We start from the raw sequence: 21,897 nt of genomic DNA, 5'->3' as shown, positions 1-21,897 counted from the left end.
GTAAAAGGGTGAAGGTTTCAATAAGGTTGGGTCTTCTAAGAGAGTGGAAGATGTGAATCTTCCAAATGTTAGAGTTTTTCAAAGAGGTGAAGTCCTCAAGAAGGTGGAGTCTTCCACTAGAGTGGAAGAGGTTAGATATATTAAGTAAAGTGGAGTCTTCCATAAGACTCCTTGAAAGAGAGAGAGTTAGTGGATTTTCTTTAAAGAGAGAGAAAGTGAAATGTTGTTCAATAAGGTATAAGGAGAGAGAGTTAATGGATTTTCTCTAAGGACAGAGAAAACAACAAGGTAGAGGAGTCCTCAAGAAGGTGGGGTCTTTCAACCGAGTGGAAGAGGTTGGAGATATTAAGCAAAGTGAAATCTTCCTAGAGATACCTTAGAGGAGAGAGAGTTAGTGAGTTTTCTTTAAAGAGAGAAAGTGAAATCTTGTTCAAAAAGGTAAAAAGAGAGATTTAGTGGGTTTTCTCTAAGGACAAAAAAACAAAAAGATAGATGAGTCCTCAAAATAGTGGAGTCTTCCAAGAGAGTGGAAGAGGTTAGAGATATTAAGCAAAGTGGAGTCTTCCTAAAGACACCTTGGAGGAGAGAGAGTTAGTGGGTTTTCTCTAACGAAAGAGAAAGTGAAATCTTGTTCAAAAAGATAAAAAGAGAGAGAGTTAGTGGGCTTTCTCTAAGGATAGAGAAAACAACAAGGTAGAGGAGTCCTTAAGATGGTGGAGTCTTCCAAAAGAGTGGAAGAGGTTGAAGATATTAAACAAAGTGGAGTTTTCCCAGAGACACCTTAGAGTAGACAGAGTTAGTGGATTTTTTCTAAAGAGAGAAAAAGTAAAATTTGTTTAACAAGATAATAGGAGAGAGAGTTAGTGGATTTTCTCCAATGATACATAAAACAATAAGGTAGAGAAGTCCTATAAAAGAAGAAAGGTATCTACCAAGGAAAAGTAGTGTTGATTCAAATATTGATCCAAGTGAGGAGCTAAGATGTAAAGATCCAAGTGAGAGTCCAAGAGGTACAATGTTGGTGCAACATGTGTACAAGGGCTAAGCATGGAGCCAAGGTGAAGATATGGAGAGTAAATGAGAGATGAGAGAATGGTGTACATGGGGGCTTAGGTTTGGGTGTCAAATCGCAAAGGTTGTACTATTTTCTCTTCTCTTAATTTATAGTGAAAGTTGGATCACACTCCGTGGATGTAGGCAGTCTTTACCGAACCACGTAATTCTCTTACCTCTTCTTTGTATATGTGTCTATTTTCTTGTGTTTGTTGATCTTGTACATACCGTTTCCATGTGTTTCTCACATCATAAAGAGAATGTTGGAAGTGTTATTTTTCCAACCCCAATAAGTGGTACCAGAACCAATTATTGGCGATCCAGTTTGTGTTAATGAAGTGGACCAATGGTGAGAAAACACGGTGTTATTGAGAGTAGTGGAAGAAATTTCTTGAAAAGAAAAAAATTGAAGGAATCACCTTAGATTGCCAAAGGAAAGTTGTATGTTGTAGGATAGGAAATGTGTAGTGGGCACTCCTACAACATAGTTTGAGAAAGAGGATGTCTCCCCATAGTGAAGACGGTGGTCATGGAACTAGAAGGGCAGGTATGATGAGTGTTCAATCTTTCGAAGGACTAGTACTAGTACTAGAGATGTGCAGGGTGAAAAATAAGGTTGAAAATATTTTTTCAATAAGTCTTCAAGGTAGCTATGATTAAAGCCAAGGTGGAGATTGTTGGGTTTGACGGCTTTTATCTAAAACGGTTGAAATCGGTTCAATGGTCTAGATGGGCTAGTGGAGGAGGTGGAGTCTTCACAAGATTGAGTCTTCCAAGTAAGTGAAAGGGTGGAGGCTTCAATAAGATTGGATCTTCCAAAAGAGTGAAAGAGGTGAGCCTTCCAAGTGTTGGGGTTTTTCAAGGAGGTGAAGTCCTCAAGAAAGAAGAGTCTTCCAATAGAGTGGAAGAGGTTGGATATATTAAGCAAAGTGGAGTTTTCCACGAGACTCCTTAGAGGAGAGAGAGTTACTGAGTCTTCTCAAAAGAAAGACAAAGTTAAATCTTGTCCAACAAGATAAGAGGAAAGAGAGTTAATGGATTTTTTCTAAGGACAGATAAAACAACAAGGTAGAGGAGAGAGAATTTATGGGTTTTCTCTAAGGACAGAGAAAACAGCACGATAGAGGAGTCCTATAAAAGAAAAGAAATGTCCATCAAAGAAAAGTAGTGTTGATTCAAGTGTTAATCTAAGTGAGAAGCTAAGTTGTGAGGATCCAAATAAGAGTCCAAAAGGTACAATGTTGGTGTAACATGTGCATAATGACTAAGCAAGGAGCCAATGTGAAGATATGGAGAGTGAATGAGAGATGAGAGAAGGGTGTACATGGGGGATTGGGTTTGAGTGTCAAATCGCAAGAGTTGTACTATTTTCTCTTCTTTTGATTTATAGTGAAAATTGGATCACACTATGTCGATGTAGGTGATTTTTGCCGAACCACATAAATCTCATCTCTTCTTTGTGTGTGTCTATTTTCTTTTGTGTTTAGTTGATCTTGCACATATCATTTCCGTGCGTTCCTCACATTGCAAAGAGAATATTGGAATTGTTGTTTTATCAACCCCAACACTTCTTAGTTTACCACTTCCTGGGAACAATCAAGTGTGTAGAGGAGCTGGAGTTTCATCCTCAATAGGTGTTTTATGTTGCAAAAAGGACAGGCAAGATTCCTATGAATTCATCCACAACCTCAATGAGAAAATAAAACTCGAAGACACGAAACCCATCATTTCTCTCTCTACAAATTCATCTTCAATTTATGTTATCCACGGTAGATTTTGTTAGGGGTATTTTTTTTTTTTTAAGTGCGTTTTTTAAGCTTGAAACCTTTTTCTAAAAGATTTATCAGGTTTTGGCCACCAAGAATACGACTTTCTCCCTAAACCCATCGCTTTCTGCATTTGACTGGTTTGGGATTGTCTTCTATCTAATCTAGAGCTGAAGGAGAGAGAGAGAGAGAGAGAGAGAGAGAGAGCAAGAGAGAGAACACAATGCTGAGATCCTAAAATATGGTAAAACTTAGATCGGCGGTCCTAAAATCTGTAGTTTCATCTTCAATGGTGCGTTCAGAGTCGGTTAGATCTAAAGAGTTGATGTCTGGTGAAGGGGCTGTGGCTGGCCCTCCCGACCCCTCGTCTTCTCTGTGCACCACCGCCACAAGATACAAACCGGCACCGCGAGAAACAAGGGTGTATGGGTGGTCTCGTAGAAGAAACGCGATTTGAGAAGTGAAGGCTGAAGCTATGGAGGTAGGGGTAGAACTGTCAAAAAATGTTCATAGTAGGAGGAGGGACACTGGTTTGGGTTGTTTTGTAAACCTAAACCCAAAAGAATGTATTTTTGTTAACTAAAAGAATGAGTTGATAATTTTGTAAGATTAAACCTGCTTATGCCTAATCCTGTAATTTTCCCAAAAATCTATTGCATACAAAAATACAATGTGATCAGATTATATAATAGGTGAGTCCACATTAGACCGTGAAGGGCACAAAGAGAATTAAAATTGTCAAAATTCCCTCCTTTCTGACGTATCCCCACGTAAGGAACAAAACCCTAACCCAATCAATTGTAATGTATAGCCTCCATTCTACCTCCTCCATCCTGAAGTTTTGTTAAAGCAGTAACTGAAGCATCTTTCTCACTTCTCTTCCTTCAACGTTCAAGGTCTGAAGGCTCAAGATCAAGCCATGATATTAAATATCCAATTTTCTCTCTTCATCAAAAACCACCTCTCTCTGGGTGATTTATTGTTCTATCTACTTGTTCTGAATTTTCAAGGCAGTTGATACTATTTTCAGCTTTATCAATTTTAATAAAAGGGCATTCCCAAAATTGCAACCTTTACTTATTGTAGAGAATCCAGATTTCCAAAAGTGAATGCATCAGGAAATAAGTAAGGTTCCAATGGATACCTGCTTAAGTGCACAAGATGAACAATTCAATCTCCCTTACCATGAGTGTTTATATTCATAAGCATTATCCAAATCTGAAGGAGGGGGAAAAGATCTAAAAGAAAAAAAAAATCAATACAAATGGCTAGCTTACAATACCATTATGTGTTGGAACAGAGCTTAGGATTCTAAAAAGCTTCGGGGCATAAGAATTACAGATGAAAAGAAAAAGGTAATTAATATAGGTGAAGCTATGCTGACAACTCAACCTGTATTTAACACAGCCTTACCATGGCAGGATTCAGTTGGGCTCTAATTCCTCTCTGACTCTTTATTTTACGGTCATTGAGAGTCCCATATTGCCAATCCCTACCAGCCAGTATCTTAGGTTTCAAATCACAGCTTCCCTCAAATAAAGTCAAAAGAGAATAATTCCACTCCATAAGTATTACAGTATTACAGCAGCTTCTAATTTACAGGAGAGAGAGTCACAGTGCAGCTTAGGTCTAATACTGCAACTTCTCATCATTGTCAAAATGCAGGCCCTCAATTCCCTTCAGAGTTGATTCATAATTCTTTATGTTAGAGGGGTTTCTGCTGGAAGATGTGCGTTTGTGCTCCGCCAATGCAACTGGTGAACTTCTTTGCCCATTTGCTACCTTGCGGAAAGTTCCTGAGCTTGCCTCTATTGTTCGAGGGCGAGAAGGATCAGACTCACTTCCCACCATCACAGCATCTCGACTGCCAGAAACAGCAGCTCGCCTTGATGATCCACCTGACCGCCCCATAAAAGTACCACTAGATAACTGCAAATGTCCGAGCATCTGAGGGTTAAAATAGAACTAGACATACCAACAGCTGAGAGCCACTGTTGTCATCCCTGGTAATCACTTCTGTTAAGTTCAAGGTGAAGGCTCATTAAACATTGCGAAGACCAAAAAGTTTAAATTTCATATACAAAATGACATTTATGATGTGATCCTTCTCATATGTGCATGTCGCAGTGTAGGGGAATCCAACACCAAAACACAATCCAGAAAATAGCGTTAATGAACAGCAGCAATATTAGTTTTCTTCCTTTTCTTTGGGAGGGGGTGGGGGTGGTGTAATTATAAGCTTAAGGTGAGCTAGATAACCAGGGCATAGCACAAGCAATGCTCCAACACTAGACATTAACAGTGACAGCACCAAAGATAGGCCACTGAAAAGATGATGGATGCTTCACTTTTAAAATTACAATCCATTACAACTACTACATGAGAAAATCCCTGTGTTCAATGGTAACAGATACCACAAGCCATAATAAGCCAACCTCCAGATCAGACAACTAGAGAACCAAAGAACTCACCATAGCATCTTTAGTCACAGCAGAATCATTTGCAACTGGACTTTTCTGCTTAGATAAGCTTCCTGAATTTATAACAGGACCTGATAGTCTCCTACGAGAGGGATCCATTGACCAACCAGATGGTCTTCCTTCTTCCCCACCTGGGACAGGTTACAAAAGCAATAAAGTGTAAGCCAAGCCGCATATGTATGTATATGAAGATATGAAAGAGATACAAATGGAAAGGACTCAACTTATACAAGGGTTTTTTCTTTTTTTTTTGCTAAAAGGATCATTTGTATTGAGAAAGAAAAGAAAGAATGTACTAAAGGAAAAAAGAAAAAAAAAACCCAAAAAACCTAGCAAGAGACCAGGCCAAAAGCAGAAAACAAACAAAATAACAAGCTAGCTCCTCCCACCTATGGCAAGGCCATCAGCAGGAAGGGGCTAACCCACTACATCAGATAAAAAAACAACCAAATTATCAAGCGCAAAAATGCAGTCCGCCAATAGCATCCATATGAATGTCTTGAAGGACAGAGGGAGGGAACGCGATCATTGTGGATGACACCTCAAGCTTTGTAGCAGATTTTGCTAAAGCCGCCAAAACAATACAAAATAGATTACATGGAAATATTCCCTTTTCTTTTGTGGGGCACGGGGAAGTTTGGAAAAAAAGAAAATTTTAACAAATCCATAACGTGATAAACTCTAAGGCCGAGCTATAGAACGTACTAGAGGGATTACTAGACATATAACGCAAGATTGCTTGCAGATGGGAGACATCTATTGAATCCCCATTAACTGAATGCCGTGAGTTCCCCCATGTTCATCCTTCCGGAATAGCCCCAATAGGGTTTGCCTCCCTATAGCAGTGCGAGACTTTCCAAACTGTAGAAGAGAGGAACGACTGAAGAGACCCACTCTTGCTGCACGAACCAGGGGACTAGGCCTTTGGATAGAAAGATGAAAATTGAATTGGAATCACATTCCACCAAAAGATTAGGAATCTACGATATCCTACAATCACGCAGCATGGTTCGAGGAAGTAAAAAGATAACCATTTCCCATTGGAATATCCAAATATGAATTCCAAGTGCATGTAAAAGATCAACAGTGCCACATGGGTCAGGTCAAAGGCTCAGCCCTCTTCAAAATTCATCCATTGCCAAACTGGTGGAGGGCCGGATAGGAGAAGGGAGAATCTGAGAAGGGTATATCAGAGTTGCAGGGGAGAGGGGCATTACATAAGAAGAAAGAAGGGGGGGGGGGGGGGAGAAGAGTGCACTCGCATAGCTACGAAGGCTCCAACTCAAACCATAATTATTCCATTCTATTCAATCTATCTCCAACGATGGGGAATTAAATCATATACAACAACAAACACAGCCTTATCCCAACTTAATGGGGTCGGCTACATGGATCCAAACAAACAAAATAAGTAGAAGAGTTCTAAACAAGAAGAAAAAAGAAGGGGGGAATGAAGATATGGGAAAAGAGAGATGAGAGATGAACATGGACACTGACAAATGAAAGATGGAAAATAAAAGAAAAAAAAAAGAAGAAGAAAGAGGAAAGATACACAACACAGCAAGTCCGGATCATCTCTCCTAAATGGGGTCTGCTACAGGGAATTACAGCATATATAAAGAGATATAAAAGACTCCTAAAAATAGGACTAACTTTCTAACTAGGAAACTAATTCAAATAAGGAAATTAAGACCAATTGGGAAAACAAATATCCTGTGTAGCTAACTTCTAAAATAAACAGAACAAAATAAACTAAAAGACATTATTTCCCCTAATAGCATAAATTCCTAAAATCCTAGGAGATCCAAAAACTCAAACTGGACCCAGTTTATCTTCTGGATACCCAACTGGGTTTGGGTCGGTCCAAGGTAGTGTATCTGCATCACAGACAGACTGGCCCGAGTTGCATCCCTGTGACAGGCGTACATAGAAATAAAATGATTTAAGGATCCAAAGAGAGTACAATCCTAAAACCAACCTGATTGTCTGTCAGCATTGGCAGCAGCAGCAGCAGCTGGGGGTATCGCAGAGCTTGTTCCAGCAGGAGGACCCTATCAAAGAAAATCACTATTCATATACAAACATGTCTTGGGACCGAAACAAGGAAACAGCACCTACTTCAATGTCACTTACAATGGCACGGGCGGGGGGAGTGGCAATCTGTGATTGCTGATACTTCAAAATGGTCCAGTCAAATACATAATCAAACTGAAAGCCTGCAAGACGAGCATGCCATGTAAAATAGACGGAAATGGAAATCTAATTTAAGAGATAGCATTACATTAAGAATAGATCATACTGAAGTAAAACTTAAACCTTCACGAATAAAGAGGTCACGGAATATTCTTTTCAGATAAGCATAATCTGGCTTATCATCAAAGCGTAATGAGCGGCAGTAATGAAAGTATGATGCAAATTCCGTAGGATAACCGCGACATAATGCCTGTTGATAAAGGAGCAAAGTTTTCATCATAATTTCATGATAACAAATACACACGATAGGAAGCCAAACCCAATCCAAATAAATCACCTCAATGGATGTAGACACCTTCCTTTCACTGATCTTTTCATATTTCTGCTTCTTGGTTCCTGCTTTAAGCCCTTGCCAAGGAAGACTACAAAGAAAGGCGAGGAAATTTTAATAAATTATTCAATTAAGACCAAATATGGAAATAATAAATAAGATAGGCAAGAATTCACACCTTCCTCTTAAAAAGTACATGAGAACATATCCAAGAGATTCTAAATCATCCCTCCGGCTTTGCTCTATGCAATCCAATATCAGAGTCAGAAGTAGACAAAAAAACTGACTTGCAATTAAATCTAGATTGTTGACGATACAACCACCAAAATATTTTACAAGCATGACGGAATATTGTCTACAAGAGTGATTGGAATCTAAAATACATATACCAAATTGTATACCATACCAATGCCAAGGTGAGTGTTCATGCTCGCATATCTTGCCGTTCCTGTCAGGTTCTTGTTTTCTCTGTAGTGTTTAAGACCATGAGTTTATGTTACATTTGATACGGCAAAAAATAAGACTGAAACCACATAGTTAACCATACAAATTAAACAACTAATATAGCTCAAGGAAAAACAGTGGCAAGTTTATCAGTAACACAGTAAAAACGGAGACAAATTCGTGTTCTTGATTCAGAACCGGACAAATTTGTCCTTGAAGTGACAGAACCAATAATAGAATTAATCAGCAGAGTTACTGTATCTGCCACAACCCGTGTCCAGAAATATTAAGAGCCAAACCAAGTTCACTTTACATTGTTTTGGAGTTCACAGGGATGTTTTAACCTTAGTTGTACATTTGTACTTTGACTACTGATAACACTTGTACATTGTAACACTTTGACATTGTATAATATTATATGACTTATCTTCATTGTTAATGCACATTTTAGTTGTTTTCATTAAATTTTTAAGTTCTAATACTAAATAATGTGTAAATAGGCTACATTTTAAAAACTATACAGTAGGATACAGTATTCACTACCAACTTAGGGTACGAAACCAAACTATCAAAATAATGTGTAAATAGGCTACATTTTAAAAAGTATACAGTAGGATACGGCATACACTACCAACTTAGGGTACGAAACCAAACTATCATTTTGGGTGTTTTTTTTTTTTATAACTAAAGGTTCAAATATTTTTACAAATGCTTAATTAGGGTTTCCTTGAAGATTTGGGCCAAAATATGGTCATTTGACCACCAAAATGACCAAACAAAATGGCCAGCCGAAACATGTGGAGTTTCAATCAAAACCCGAAATCTTGAACCTTGTCCCAAGCTACATGGGGTTAGCTACACCAAATCATGTTCCACCATTCCACTCCATATAGACCATATCTCCAATAAAGTATAAACAATCATATTTTCACCTCTAATTTCAGTCATTTTTTGCCTTCATGTTTGCCCTTTAACACCAACAACTTGCACCATATCACTCCTTGGTTAATGGAGGTTTCTATTGCTGGCCCCAATTTAACATGGAACGAGGTCTTGCCAAGAACTCAGTAATTTCTCGGTTTTTGAAGGTCCGAGACGAGACCTTATACAAAATAAAAAAGACATCAATTCGACGGAGATTTCATCTCGGTCGAGATCTCGGTAATGTAGTCCTAGATTGGTAAAAGACCAACTAAGAGCCAGTACAACAGGATCTGATATAAACTGGTTGTCCGATTGGGGCAGAATATGGTTTTAGGTCAAAATTAGGGTTAGGGTTAGGGATTGAGGCTTTGGTTATGCTAGGCAGGTGTAGGGGAGTCTATCAATGAAGGTCCAGTGATGTTTTGATGAGCAGAAGTGTGTAAACTAGAATGGCAGAATGCTAGGGTTTTGGGTTTTTGGAGAGTGTAGAGTGAAGGATTCTAGGGTTTAATGGGGGAATTTGGGAGAGGGCTTTGGATTGAGTTTTCCAAGTGTGGACAGGAATACTCGGCCAATGTTTGATGAGTTTTTGATGGTTTAACAAGCTGGACAGAAAACTAGGGTTTTGGGGTTTTGAGTAGAGAAATGGAATCTAGAATTAGGATGGTGGGTTGGGGCCGCAAAGAGGATCGGGTGCTCCTATAGGGTTGGGGAGTACTCGATCTGGTTAAGGGCAGAATTGGTTGGGTGGTTAGGTCTGTGGGTGATTTAGGGTTATGGGAAATTGAAAAACAGAAGGGGGAAGCTTAGGGTTGGGCTGTAGAAGATGAGAAGAAGAAGTATGGGGATGGGGATGCTGTCACACTTACTTGTAGCAGTAGAGAGTAATCGGCAGCAGCTTGTTATGGCAGTAGCTTGAATAAAAATTGAAACTTGGACAGAAAACTTGAAGGAAAGCTTGAACAAACCACCCGGGCTTCACACCGCAAGGAGTCGACTGGATCAGACGCCAATCCCACCAACGAACCACCCGGGCTTCACACCGCAAGGTGTCGATTGGATCAAACACCAATCCCACCAGCTTTGATCAGACACAAAGCAAATCTTCAAGGAGAAGAGAAGTTGCAACAGCTTGCAAGCAGTTTTTAATTTCAAAAGTGGAAAGTGAAGAGCTCCACGAATTCTATTGCTTAAATAGTGGCCTAAAGGCCTTACACCTATTCAGCCTAGGAGTGTGAATACCCCTATAGCCAACTCAACTAGTCCACATCCTTCTCTAAATCGTGGGAGTGTGGAGTGGACCCATAAAAAAACTTTTAAAACAAAAGTAAGTATAGAACTAGTACTACTACTACTACTTCTACTTGGGCAGCAGCTTCTTGTTCCTCTTCTTCTTGCGCATGTGTAGTGCTTCAGCTCTGCATCACTCGGTTAGACCAAAACAAGACCAAACCCAGTTATAAAAGGCCCTTATCTTGACCGAGACCAGTCAAGTTTTCGAAAGGTCTTGGTCATCTCGGTGGGAAAAGTTGTGGACTGCCTAAATTTGATCTCTCTTCCTATTTTTTGACAGAAAATCACTGGATTACTCCAAGAAACTCGTGGAAACATCAATCTACAACAAGATTGCAGTGATTTGAAGAAGATTGGAGGATTCCAAAGTAAGCCATTTTTCCCTAAATCTATTTTTTTGCAAAAAATATGTTCAAATCTTGGTGGTTGGGTCTTAATTTTTAATATGTTACACAACTTTGGGCGATCCGATCTACGAGTTGATAAAGTCAGATTAATTTTTCTGTTATTATGTGTAAAATAGGGTCTATTAGAGAGTAGAGACCGTGTACGTCGTAGCCTACCAACCTAGGGTCCGAAATCAAACTCTTATTTGGACTTTGATTTTTCAAAATCCGATAGTGTCATACTGTCATTGTGTTTAAATGGCCAAAAATAAGCTGTATACCAAGTTTCATGACCTAACTAGGTCAAAAAACCACTAAAACCAAGCAACGAGTTCAACAAAAAAAAAGCATTAACTCGGCGAGATCTCGGTCCAACTCGGTTTTCTGCCTGGCCGAAACCAGGTCCAAAATCGAGACCTTGAAGCATGCAATTTAGTCGTATCATATGACTAAGCATGGGGATCCCTCAATAGCTAAATTTTTCTACTTATCTAAGTCCAGCAAAGTAATAGGGATGGGAAGGTTATTTCTACATTACCCATCAAGACATCACACGTCGTAGATATATACGAACAATTAGGGTGCCTAAAGTAAAAGAAGCTTTAATGAGGATGAAAATAGACAAGGCACAAGGCCCAAGGCCCAGATGTGGTCCCAATAGAAGTGTTGAAGAGCTTAAGAATCTGTGGTTTATCATGGCTAACCAAGCTGTTTAATAAGACTATGAACACAAGGAAATGCCAGATGAATGGAAGAGAAGCATTATGATTCTAATTTACAAAAACAAAGGTGATATTCATAGTTGCAAACTTGCAATAACTATAGAGACATAAAACTAATGAATCATACTATATGAAATTATGGGAGAGGGTTATTGAAACCCACCAGAGACAAGAACTACTATTACAGAGAACCAATTTGGTTTTATGCCAAGAAGATCCACGACAGAAGCTATTTACTTAAGAGACTTATGGAAAGATTTAAAGATTGCAAGAAGGATCTCCATATGGTTTTTACTGACCTAGAAAAAGCTTATGCCAATCCTTAGAGAGTTAATTTGGCATCTACTAGAGAAGAGGTGTTTCAAGTAACTATGTGGACATAATTAAATATATGTATAATGGTGTGGTGATAGATGTAAGAACCATAGGGGGCCAAGGTAGTGAATTCCCAATTACAATTGGGTTACATCAAGGATCAGCTATAAGCCTTTACTTGTTTGCGCTTATCATGGATGATTTAAATAGAGACATTCAAGATGAGGTTCCTTAGTGTATGCTTTTTGCAAATGATATTGTTTTGGCGGATGAGACAAAAGCATGAATTAATGCCGAGTCGGAGTTATGGAGAATTGGAGATCAACCTTGGAATCAAAAGGTATTAAGATAAGAAGAACGAAGATGGAGAAGATACATTCAAGATGAGGTTCCTTAGTGTATGTTTTGTACTGATTATATTGTTTTTGTGGATGAGACAAAGGAAAGGATTAATGCCAAATCGGAGTTATGGAGATCAACCTTGGAATCAAAGGGTTTTAAGATAACTAGAATGAAGACAGAGTATATGGTGTGTAACTTTGGTTACACTAGGACAAATAATAACGTTGTGAAAATTGATGAGAGGGAGATTCCGCAAAGTGATTATTTTAAGTATTTGAACTCAACCATAAATAAAGAAGGTGATATAGAGGAGGATACTTCACAAAGAATTAAAATAGGATGGATGAAGTGGAGAAGTGTCTGGAGTGTTGTGTCATTGGCAATCCTTAAAAAAAGGAAAATTTTATAGGACAATCATACAACCGGCTATGAGGTATGGTGCGCAATGTTGGGCAGTTAAGAACCATCATATAGATAAACTCAGTGTAGCGGAGATGGGGATTTTGAGACGGATGAGTGGCAAAACTAGGAAGGATGAAGCAAGGAATGATCATATTAGAGCTGATTTGAGAGTAGCTCTGATACATGATAAGCTAGGAGAAAGTTGTTTGAGGTGGCATGGCTATGTTCAACAAAGGCCTTTGGATGCTCCAGTACGGAGACAGGAGTTGATTTAGATTGAAGGAACTAAAAGAGCCAGGTCAGGCCTAAAATGATCTTAGGAGATGTGGTGAGGAAAGACATGCATAGCTTAGGCCTTGCATCATGTATGACCTCAAAACGAGATGATTGGAGGGCAAGGATCCATGTAGTCAACCCCACTTAGTTGGAATAAAGCTGAGTAGTTGTTGTTGTATCTAAGTCCAGCCAAGTAAAGAGGGTTACATTTAGAATTGTGGCATTTCTAGTGTTTCATGCCTGGATGCCAAAGTTTTAGTGGTGGGGCTATTAGGGAATCAAGAAATTGTAGGTAATTCGATCAGTTGCTCTAAAATATATATGTTGTTCCTCATCCACCCAAAAAAAAAAGGTTGATCATCATAGAAATAAATATGGCAGAATACTACATCAGCATAAGCCTTGCAGCATGTAAGTAGTAAAATTTCCCTGCACAAGCTTCCTTTTTCCTTCTCTTGTCATTCCTTCATATTTTTAATCTTATATTAAACCTTTTTCCCTTTTTTATTCCCGTTTAATTTTTTTATTCTAGTCCCTCTTTTATTCTTTTTGGTTGTACAAGAAATCTGAACCAGCCACCAATCTTCTACGACAATCTCAGGAACCTAACAAGAACTGGACATGACCTCTTGAGAATCCCACTGAACCTTCCTATAGCAACCAATCTAATACTACCTTCGCACATCTGATACTAAATTCCCACAACGAGACAATACCCTAAACATATTACCCCACTTAACCCTCCACATCCTACCTAAAAACCCTCCATTAAAACCCTAAACTAAAATTCTACTAGCAATAACCATGTAACCTCTGAAATTGAAACCCAAAATGTTCCATATACCCTTCTCTAATCCAACCTCATACCAGATATCATCCTAAACCTGAATCAAAATCCTTCTTAATCCCCAAACCCTTAGCAAATAGAAAACCATGGTCAGTCCTCCAAGGCCTTCCACATATCCCACCCCACCCCCCACCCCACAAACAAAAAAATTAAACAAAATAAAAAGAGAAGAAGAAGAGGATCACGAGGGCCTTCCCCACCTAACCCAATTGCTCGTAGGGAAACCATACTTCTTTGGTGGGACATAACTTGTCATTCATCATCCAAGTTTCTATTTATGCATTCATTTTATATTCTGTTCTAGTTTTGCCATTCATCCATCCTGATGGAAAAAGAAGATGATATTGAAAAGGGGAATGAAGATCCTATGACATCAACTATAGAAAATGTGCAACATGCGAATTCACACCAGCAAAATATCGATGTCCTCAACCACAAGAAGCCCACAAACTCATCCAATTAATAACTTTCAGCTATACCTGTAAGGAATGTGCTGGTGGGTTGAGGTATCTCTATACTTTTTAGCCAGACCAAAGTCAATGACGTATACCTATATTCAAGTAAAACAGAAGACAATAAATCAAAACAGAAATCCAGATTAAAATTTTCTTTAAAGGTGTATGAGCTAATAATAGAAACAAAACCTGATTTGCGCGCCTCCCCAAACCCATCAGGAAATTGTCTGGCTTGATATCTCGATGTAGAAATGACTTTGCATGAACAAATTCAACTCGATTTATCTGAGAAGAGTAATAAGATTGCCAGAAGGTGATGAAACTGGGAAGGTAAATAAAAAGCTAAAGCCTACGAATGCAATACATGGAACCTACCATCTGATCTGCAAGCATAAGAACAGATTTCAAGGATAGTTTCCTAGTACAAAAGTTGAATAGGTCCTCAAGACTAGGTCCAAGTAAATCCATCACAAGAACATTATAATCTCCTTCAACACCAAACCATCTCACATTTGGAATTCCAGCTGCCAATGTAGAATAGTTGCAAAGAGAAATGTTAATGAATGAAGAAGACAAATCAGATAAAAGTATATAAACAACAAAAAATAATAAAAAATTCATTACTTCCTCCTTGGAGGATTCTGTACAGCTTCGATTCATATAGCAACTGGGGATGCTTTGTTTTGACATTTTCCTGGGGAGAAGAAACAATATCAGCATTTCATTTCAGATAATACATATATCACAATCAATAAATTTAATGTAAGGAAGCGATGATCTCCACAACTAAAGAAAGGCATCCACTGAGGATAATAGAAACATATCCAATAAATAGGTCAACACCACAAAGACTGACTCCTTGGTAATTTCAAAGTAAATTCACGACAAGTCTGTCTATTCTTAGTCACTGTTGTTGCAACCATCTTTTTTTCAACCTTCAGTCTCAAGATTATGCGGTAATTCTGTTAAAGGGTGTTGATCATAAATATTGGAGACTGCAACTGGCTTCAATTCAAGAAACCCCAATTATTGAAATCTCATGTATAAACTCACAAGGTGGGGAAAGGGTTTTTACCCAACTAAAACTACCATGTGTAAGAGAACAGAACATGGCTTCTGATTGGTACATAAGGCATGATTATGTAAGCTTCTAAGGGTGGCTTAAAGAAGTCACTTTCTTGGGCTTATGCAGGTTAAAGGCATGGGTCCAACAAAATTATTTCTCTTGCAATTTTTACTACAGAAGCCTGAGAAGCTGCGGCTCCCCTCGTCTCTGGGCTTCTCGAGCTTGCAGGCAGTACAAATTCCAAACAAAATAATTTCGTTGGTTCTGCCTTTTTAAACCCCATAAGCTGGCTTTTGGGCTTCCAGAAGCAGAAACCCTAGAAGCATACCCAAAAATGCACATAGTGGGGAAAGAGGGAGCATATTTCAAAAGTCCCAACCCCAATGACCGTGACCAAAGTTTCCCATGTCAAAACATGCCCAAATTAAACCAATCAAAAGATTCCAACCAGTCCAAAATAATATTACTTCAGGAACAGTGAACTTATTGACAAGTTAAGAGCTTGTAAAGGCAATTGCTATTTTCAAACAATATTACAACTTATGGCTCTTTATTTACTAGGGTTTACTTCATGTATGGGTAGAAAGTTCAACAGACTCCTTAATTTAAGTAAAATTCTGAGTCTATAATTTTAATAGCACCTTCCTTTCTCAGAATCCAGCTTTCGACATTTATGTTCTGATAGGCAACCTATATGCTTGCAAGTTTTAAAAGCCAGACATGTAAATCTATTATTTCTTTTTGCCCTCTCTTGTTTTCTCTTATAGTTTCCTTCTGTTTTCCAATTTAAATCTATAATTAGCATAGTGCCTTATTGATATCCACACCATGACATTACATTTGCATTACATGCCAATGAAGCAAATCCATTGAAGATCTTCCAAGTGTTTTTCCTTACGTTTTATGCCCAAAATCGGATTCGTAGAATTTGATGGGACTCCAATTTCACAACTTACCAACCAAGCAAGTGAAATTGAAATTGTATTCTCTTGTTCCCAGTCCCACAGTTCAATTTCCTGAAGCAAACATTACCTTTGCAGTAACAACTGCACAATTGAAATCAGTGACTTCAAAGACATTTGGGACACATGGCACATAGTCAGATGGCAATGTAAATTTGTATAAGTACCAACTGATGTATACAGACAAAACTCTGAAGTCATTGCAGAATACCATCATCATGCATCCAGTTTGTATGCCCCACAGTGAATTGCAATTTTCCCTGCCATTTAAAGGTGCTACAATGGAACCAGGATTTAATGAAATAATTACAATCAAACACCTCATTCTTTCATAGAGAAAGAATCATAATATTCATAGATGGTTCAATTCATTATACCCTACAAAAGTAGCCAGAACTTGAACAAGTATGTGGGATATCACATGAAACATTAGAAGTCAAAAAATATACCACTGTTTAAATATTCAAGTATTAGACCATGCATCATGGCCCCAGTAGAAGCAAAAGCTAGCTCAAAGCAAAATTTCCTCCAGAAAATTAAGAACCATTCATACAATGATTTCTGAAAGCCAGGGGAAGCTCTTAGTGCATCTTCAGCAAGTTCGTATTATGATCAAAATCACAACAAGGTCCATCAACTAAGGGAGAGTTTTAGCAGCCCATTTCATTTCTTCAAAAACCTAGCTGCCACTTTCTAGATGGTGATCTACTTCATATTATGATTGAAATCATAACAAGGTCAATCAACAACAGTAGAGTTTAAGCTACCCATTTCCTTTCCTCCGAAAATTACCTAGCTGTCATTTTGTAGATAGTAGCCGAAAATTCACTTTGGTCTTATTCCAAGTTAATCTTACCAAGTTCATTTCCCAGGATACAATACATTCCTTGAGTAGCACGTTGCATTGGTAGGTAATCTAGAACTCATACAAGGAAGAAAAAAAACTCTGAACGAAACGTTTAGTGCCACAACCAAATGAACACCTTTCGCATTTTATCACTAGGGCAAAGAAGGGCAAAGAATATAAATGATGAACATCCTTCTGGCGCCCAAGCGCAAAGAGATAAGGATACAAGGGAACCGGCCGGAAGGAAAACGAAAGGAAGAGAGTAAACAATAAAACACCGACTCGACAAAAAAAAAATTTGGTAAGTTAAACTGGAGCGAAAATTACTCACAAGCTTAATGGCGACCTCTTCATTTGTCTGAATATTGGTACCTGCCAAAGAAAAAGTATACAAGTTTATCAATCAAAGTCCCAAAATCATTAAGCATAAATAAAATGACGCAAAGACGATAAGAAGCAGAAGAATCAACAAACCAAGATAGATCTCTCCAAACGACCCGCTACCGATCTTACGACCTAGCCGGAACTTGTTCCCAACGCGAGGCTCCATCAACAAAAACTGAAACCAGAATAAGGCAGCAGAACCCAAGCTTCCAGAGGAAATAACACGAGAAAAAAATGCCACCTAAAACGTCCTAGCAATTCACTTCACCCCCATCCAATTCTCCAAATTCAAAAACAGTAGAACGCTGAAACCAGGAGTCCAATTGATGCCCATCGCAACAGGTGCCAGCAACGATTAAATGGTGAAATCAACGGGGGACAAAAGCAGATTGGAAGATCGACGGATATGAGTGATAGACGGAAACCTATATATTCTTCCTCTTTGTTTTCACTTTACCTTTTAAGAAGCAGGGAAGATGAGCGAAGGAAGAGCGATTGAAGAGAAAGCAAGGATCGGGAGATCTAGGGTTTTCAAAATCAAAATTTAATTTTCGCAGAGAATATGATTAGTTAGTTGTAGTTGCAGGTCGAAGAGGAGGAGAAGAGAAGGAAGAGAGGAAGCAGAGAGGCGTCATGATATCACCCTCTCCATCACGCTTCGATTGGATCGAAGCGGGACTTTGAAGAACGGACCCAACATAGGGTTTTCCTCTCCCCCCTCTCCCCACCCTTCTCTTTTCAGTACTTTTTCTTTTTATTAATTAATATTAATATATATTTTTACGGAAAAATGAAAACAAAAAATTTCTCTCTCGAAAATCGAATCAGCGATCCCACGATTTTTAGCACTCCCGCGCTTGCACGCTCCCTTGTTGGATCGTCAGCCAGAGCGTTGTGGGCGCGGGATTGGCGCCTTGCGAGGCTTCTATTAATATATTGGGCCCCTTCCTTGTAGGCCCTTAGGTTCGTTAAAGCCCACTGGTAAAAGCCTATTTGGCAATGCTCGACTTCTAATATCCTCAAGCTAGAAGCAATGTTTACACCAAAAAACAAAAAAAGTCCAAATGGGTCCAACCGTCTAAAAATATGCACTGTAACGATAAACCCATGGTCCACCCTAACTTGAGTGGGTAGTCGGGTAAACCCTAGGCCCATGTTAACACCCGCAACACACATGAACCAGGAAAGATCGAAGCCCATGAAAACCACGAAGTCAACAGTGAAGCTGATAGATCAAAGTTTATTTTTTGATTGATGGCATAGAAGAAAAGACCCATCTAGGGGTGCAAGTTTGACCCTGATGGCCTAGCATGCCCTAGTCCACCTTGAGCCTGAACAAGGCCTAGGTTGAGAATTGAGATATCTTAGCCTTGAAGGCGGGTCAAGATTGGGAATTTCTGGCCCTGAGTCAGGGCCGGGCTGGACCAGGGTTGAGGCCTTAGGTTGAGCCCGGCCCAATCCGACCTTGTCTTTTTCTTCCTATTCTTTCTTCTTATTCTTATTCGTCTTTCTTCTTTTTTGTGTTCTTCTTGCTCTTCTTCTAGAGCCGCCTCGATTTGAGATGTCAGAACACCAACCAGATCAGAAATTTCTTCTTTTTTCTCTTTCTTTCAACCTGACCTAACCTGAGGGTGGGTTAGGGTTGGATTTTCTGGTCATGAGTCAAGGTTGGGCCAGGCCTCGAACCAACTAACAGGAAGTCAGGGTTGGGCTGAGGTTTTAACAGGCCCGACCCTGTTGCAGCCTTAGTCCCATCCATGACTTGATCCGACCATGGTTTTAAGCATCAAAATATAGCAGTAGGTTACATTTCTGAGTCTACTTTACTACTCCGCTTGATTGCAAGGGAAATAAAGAGAATAAAAAGGAAATTTTTTGTAATCTATCCTCAGTGTAACTAATTACAAAATATATTTCTACCCCAAAAAAAAAACTAATTACAAAATATACAAATTTATTTATTAAAAATTTCACTTTACTTTGCATCTTTTTATTTGAGAAGTAAAATAACATTTTCATTGAAAAATATAGTTGTCAGATATAGTAAAAGTTTTAGATAGCTTACACAATCTTGATTACATAACTTTTCTTTTTCATTTCAAAAGTTCCTTCACTTCATTTTACCTTTAATCAGATAGAGGTCACATAAATAAGCAAAAGTGGAGTCAAGGGTTTTGCACTTGTTCTGTTTCAAGTAAAAGACCCAGCTTTCACTCATGGGCCATAATTTTTGGATTCGGCTCCTCTCCAGGGAGCCCAATGCCCAGGGAGTGCTCACGGGGGCATCCAAGGGCTGAGTTGTGTCGCACATATCTTGGCATGCGTCCAGTCAGACATCGGGATGTGTGCGACACAGCCCAACGGTTGGATGCCCCCTGGGCGCTGGGCTCCCTGGAGAGGAGCTCAATCCTAATTTTCATATTAAATGATGGGGCCCATACTCTATAGTTCTGTAAGCATTTGCTTACCATTATTTAAAAATAAAATGAAAAAATAATAATAATAATAATAATCTCTTTCCTCTTTAATATTACATATTTCTTTTTTGATAAATCATGTCATTTCATATGGAGAATGGCAATTATTAAAAATAACATAATGATAAATTATTTTCTTTGAGAGAGAGACATTTAGTTTTAGGCGGTTTGGGTAAAGGTGGATACTTTACCAAAAAACGAAAGTAAAAGGTGGATAAACTATCATGCTTTACCTACTGTTATTATCCTATTAAATAGATAACATTTAAGTCAGTATATTATATTATATTTATTTATATATATTTTTTGTGAGGGATAAGAATGCTGCCATGGCCACGCATAATTTCCACAAACCATAGGAAGAAAATTTTAATAAAATAAGGTGGTCACCCCAGCGTCCATGGAACCAGAAGATAAAAAAGTTGAAAAACAAAGACCAACCCCACCAACCTGGTCGGGTTAGTTTTGGACTTTTCAGAGTTTAGACTCCTTTGGCTTTGATGAATGAATTGAGTTTTCCACACCAAACCCAACCTAACCCAACAATCCCTACAAAAGATTTTTTTTTTTTTTTTTTTTTTTTTTTTTTTTTGAGGGGAAGTTTGCATACACGACTCTGTAAGCCATGCATGTGAGAGGGTGGGAATTTCGAGGCATTAAATATGGATGGGGGGTTTATGACTTTTCTTACTTTTTGTGAGAGGGAACACGATCGTGCATGCTTGCACGGTTGTGTATGAAATCTTTGGCCTTTTTTTTCTCTCACATTCTGTCTAGAGAAAGTTTTTCCGTCAGGAGGTCTCAACCTGTCGGGGTTAATCCACCTATTTAAGTTTTCATATCGTTTTCGTCCATTTAGGTAATCGGACCTCAAAGTTTAGTGCATAGACATGTTTCTAGACAGTTACTCGGTTACTGGTTTATAATCAGGCTTTAAATGGGTGGGCTAAAGGGGATAATCAGGTATAAACGGTTGGTTATCGATCGACCACAGTATTTGATTGGTCCAGATCAAGCAACTGTTGGGCAATTTGCACCAACAACTCCCAATTATTAATTGGTCAGTGCTTGAACCCGACATGTTTAGTAATCGGTCTAGTCGGTCTCGAGCTTCAATCGATTGATTCAGGTTGGGCCTACCAATGCGAGCCAACCATTGACAAACCTAGTTTTCCACACCCAGGGTGAAGAGAGAGAATCTCTTCATCTAATGTGATTTGATGCTATAATTGAACTCTGGGAATAGTGAATGTCATTAATAACTCCCGTCCTTTATTTACAAAGGTTAGAAATACTTTTGCTTAATCCAATCAAAACGACAGATCTCATAAATTAAGAGGTTCTCTTTTCAAGGGGTGGGGGTGGGGGTGGGGGCTGGAGGCGAGGAACTCAGTGGTCCTGCTCTTTTATATGAAAGTTCAAGGATATCTTAATTTCAAGGTCAGAAATACTTTTGCTTAACATGTATCAATAATTTAGAATCTCGGTTTAGACACCCACTTATAAATGAGGGGTCATATTATTCTCAAGGGAGAGAGTTTCCCATGATGCCGGTGTGAGGAGGAATCTGCATGCCACACCAAATGGCAGTGCAAAGAATGGAATCATCCATGCAAAGCCTACATGGGTGATGGGTCAAAACAAGAGAGAGTGTGTTAGTATGAGACCCTCATCTCATTATGTGAGGGGGAAGGAGGATCCGCGACAAGAAGAGAACATAGTCAATCACTGGCTTGCATCATCCATCATTGTGCTAGAGTAAGGATCAAGACAACACCGCACTACACTAGATCCATTCCACATCTTCAAATTCACCTAGAGATGAGTACTTATGCAACTTGCCTCAATTAATCCCTTGATTAATGGTTGGAAACCATTCTTAGATCAAATGAATTGTAGGTATGGTAGTTTCAAATTTTAGAAACTCCAACC

At 38.8% G+C, this 21,897-nt stretch overlaps 1 protein-coding gene and 2 long non-coding RNA genes across 3 annotated transcripts; 2 read left to right on the top strand and 1 right to left on the bottom strand.

Moving 5' to 3' along the window:
* Positions 1-4,065: 4,065 nt before the first annotated feature.
* On the bottom strand, positions 4,066-18,015 carry LOC122668982 (casein kinase 1-like protein 2). The gene is made up of 14 exons (XM_043865591.1): positions 17,579-18,015; positions 17,436-17,476; positions 14,854-14,923; positions 14,605-14,753; positions 14,419-14,514; positions 14,254-14,324; positions 8,230-8,291; positions 8,002-8,065; positions 7,830-7,914; positions 7,616-7,742; positions 7,433-7,515; positions 7,278-7,350; positions 5,291-5,430; positions 4,066-4,748 (listed from the first exon to the last, which is right to left on the bottom strand). Exons 1-14 carry the CDS (start codon positions 17,652-17,654, stop codon positions 4,449-4,451), a joined length of 1,437 nt encoding a protein of 478 aa, XP_043721526.1. The 5' UTR covers positions 17,655-18,015; the 3' UTR covers positions 4,066-4,448.
* LOC122668990 lies at positions 6,301-7,356 on the top strand. The gene is made up of 2 exons (XR_006333947.1): positions 6,301-6,445; positions 7,192-7,356. It is a non-coding gene; the product is annotated as an uncharacterized LOC122668990 (long non-coding RNA).
* On the top strand, positions 7,958-21,747 carry LOC122668991. Its single transcript, XR_006333948.1, has 3 exons — positions 7,958-8,092; positions 12,911-12,916; positions 21,736-21,747. It is a non-coding gene; the product is annotated as an uncharacterized LOC122668991 (long non-coding RNA).
* Positions 21,748-21,897: the final 150 nt, after the last annotated feature.

This window comes from Telopea speciosissima, chromosome 7, assembly GCF_018873765.1.
Source record: "Telopea speciosissima isolate NSW1024214 ecotype Mountain lineage chromosome 7, Tspe_v1, whole genome shotgun sequence".
Lineage (NCBI taxonomy): Eukaryota > Viridiplantae > Streptophyta > Magnoliopsida > Proteales > Proteaceae > Telopea > Telopea speciosissima.
This window is presented reverse-complemented; position numbering and strand designations above follow the sequence as displayed.

Bases quoted from the DNA above. Each gene is read 5' to 3' on its own strand.
- LOC122668982 (XM_043865591.1), bottom strand. From the start codon at position 17,654: ATGGAGCCTCGCGTTGGGAACAAGTTCCGGCTAGGTCGTAAGATCGGT. The intron at 8,292-14,253 runs GTATAGCTGAAA...TAAACACTACAG, and splicing joins CACCAGCACATTCCTTACAG to AGAAAACAAGAACCTGACAG. The intron at 7,915-8,001 runs GTGTGAATTCTT...CTTTCTTTGTAG, and splicing joins ATGTACTTTTTAAGAGGAAG to TCTTCCTTGGCAAGGGCTTA.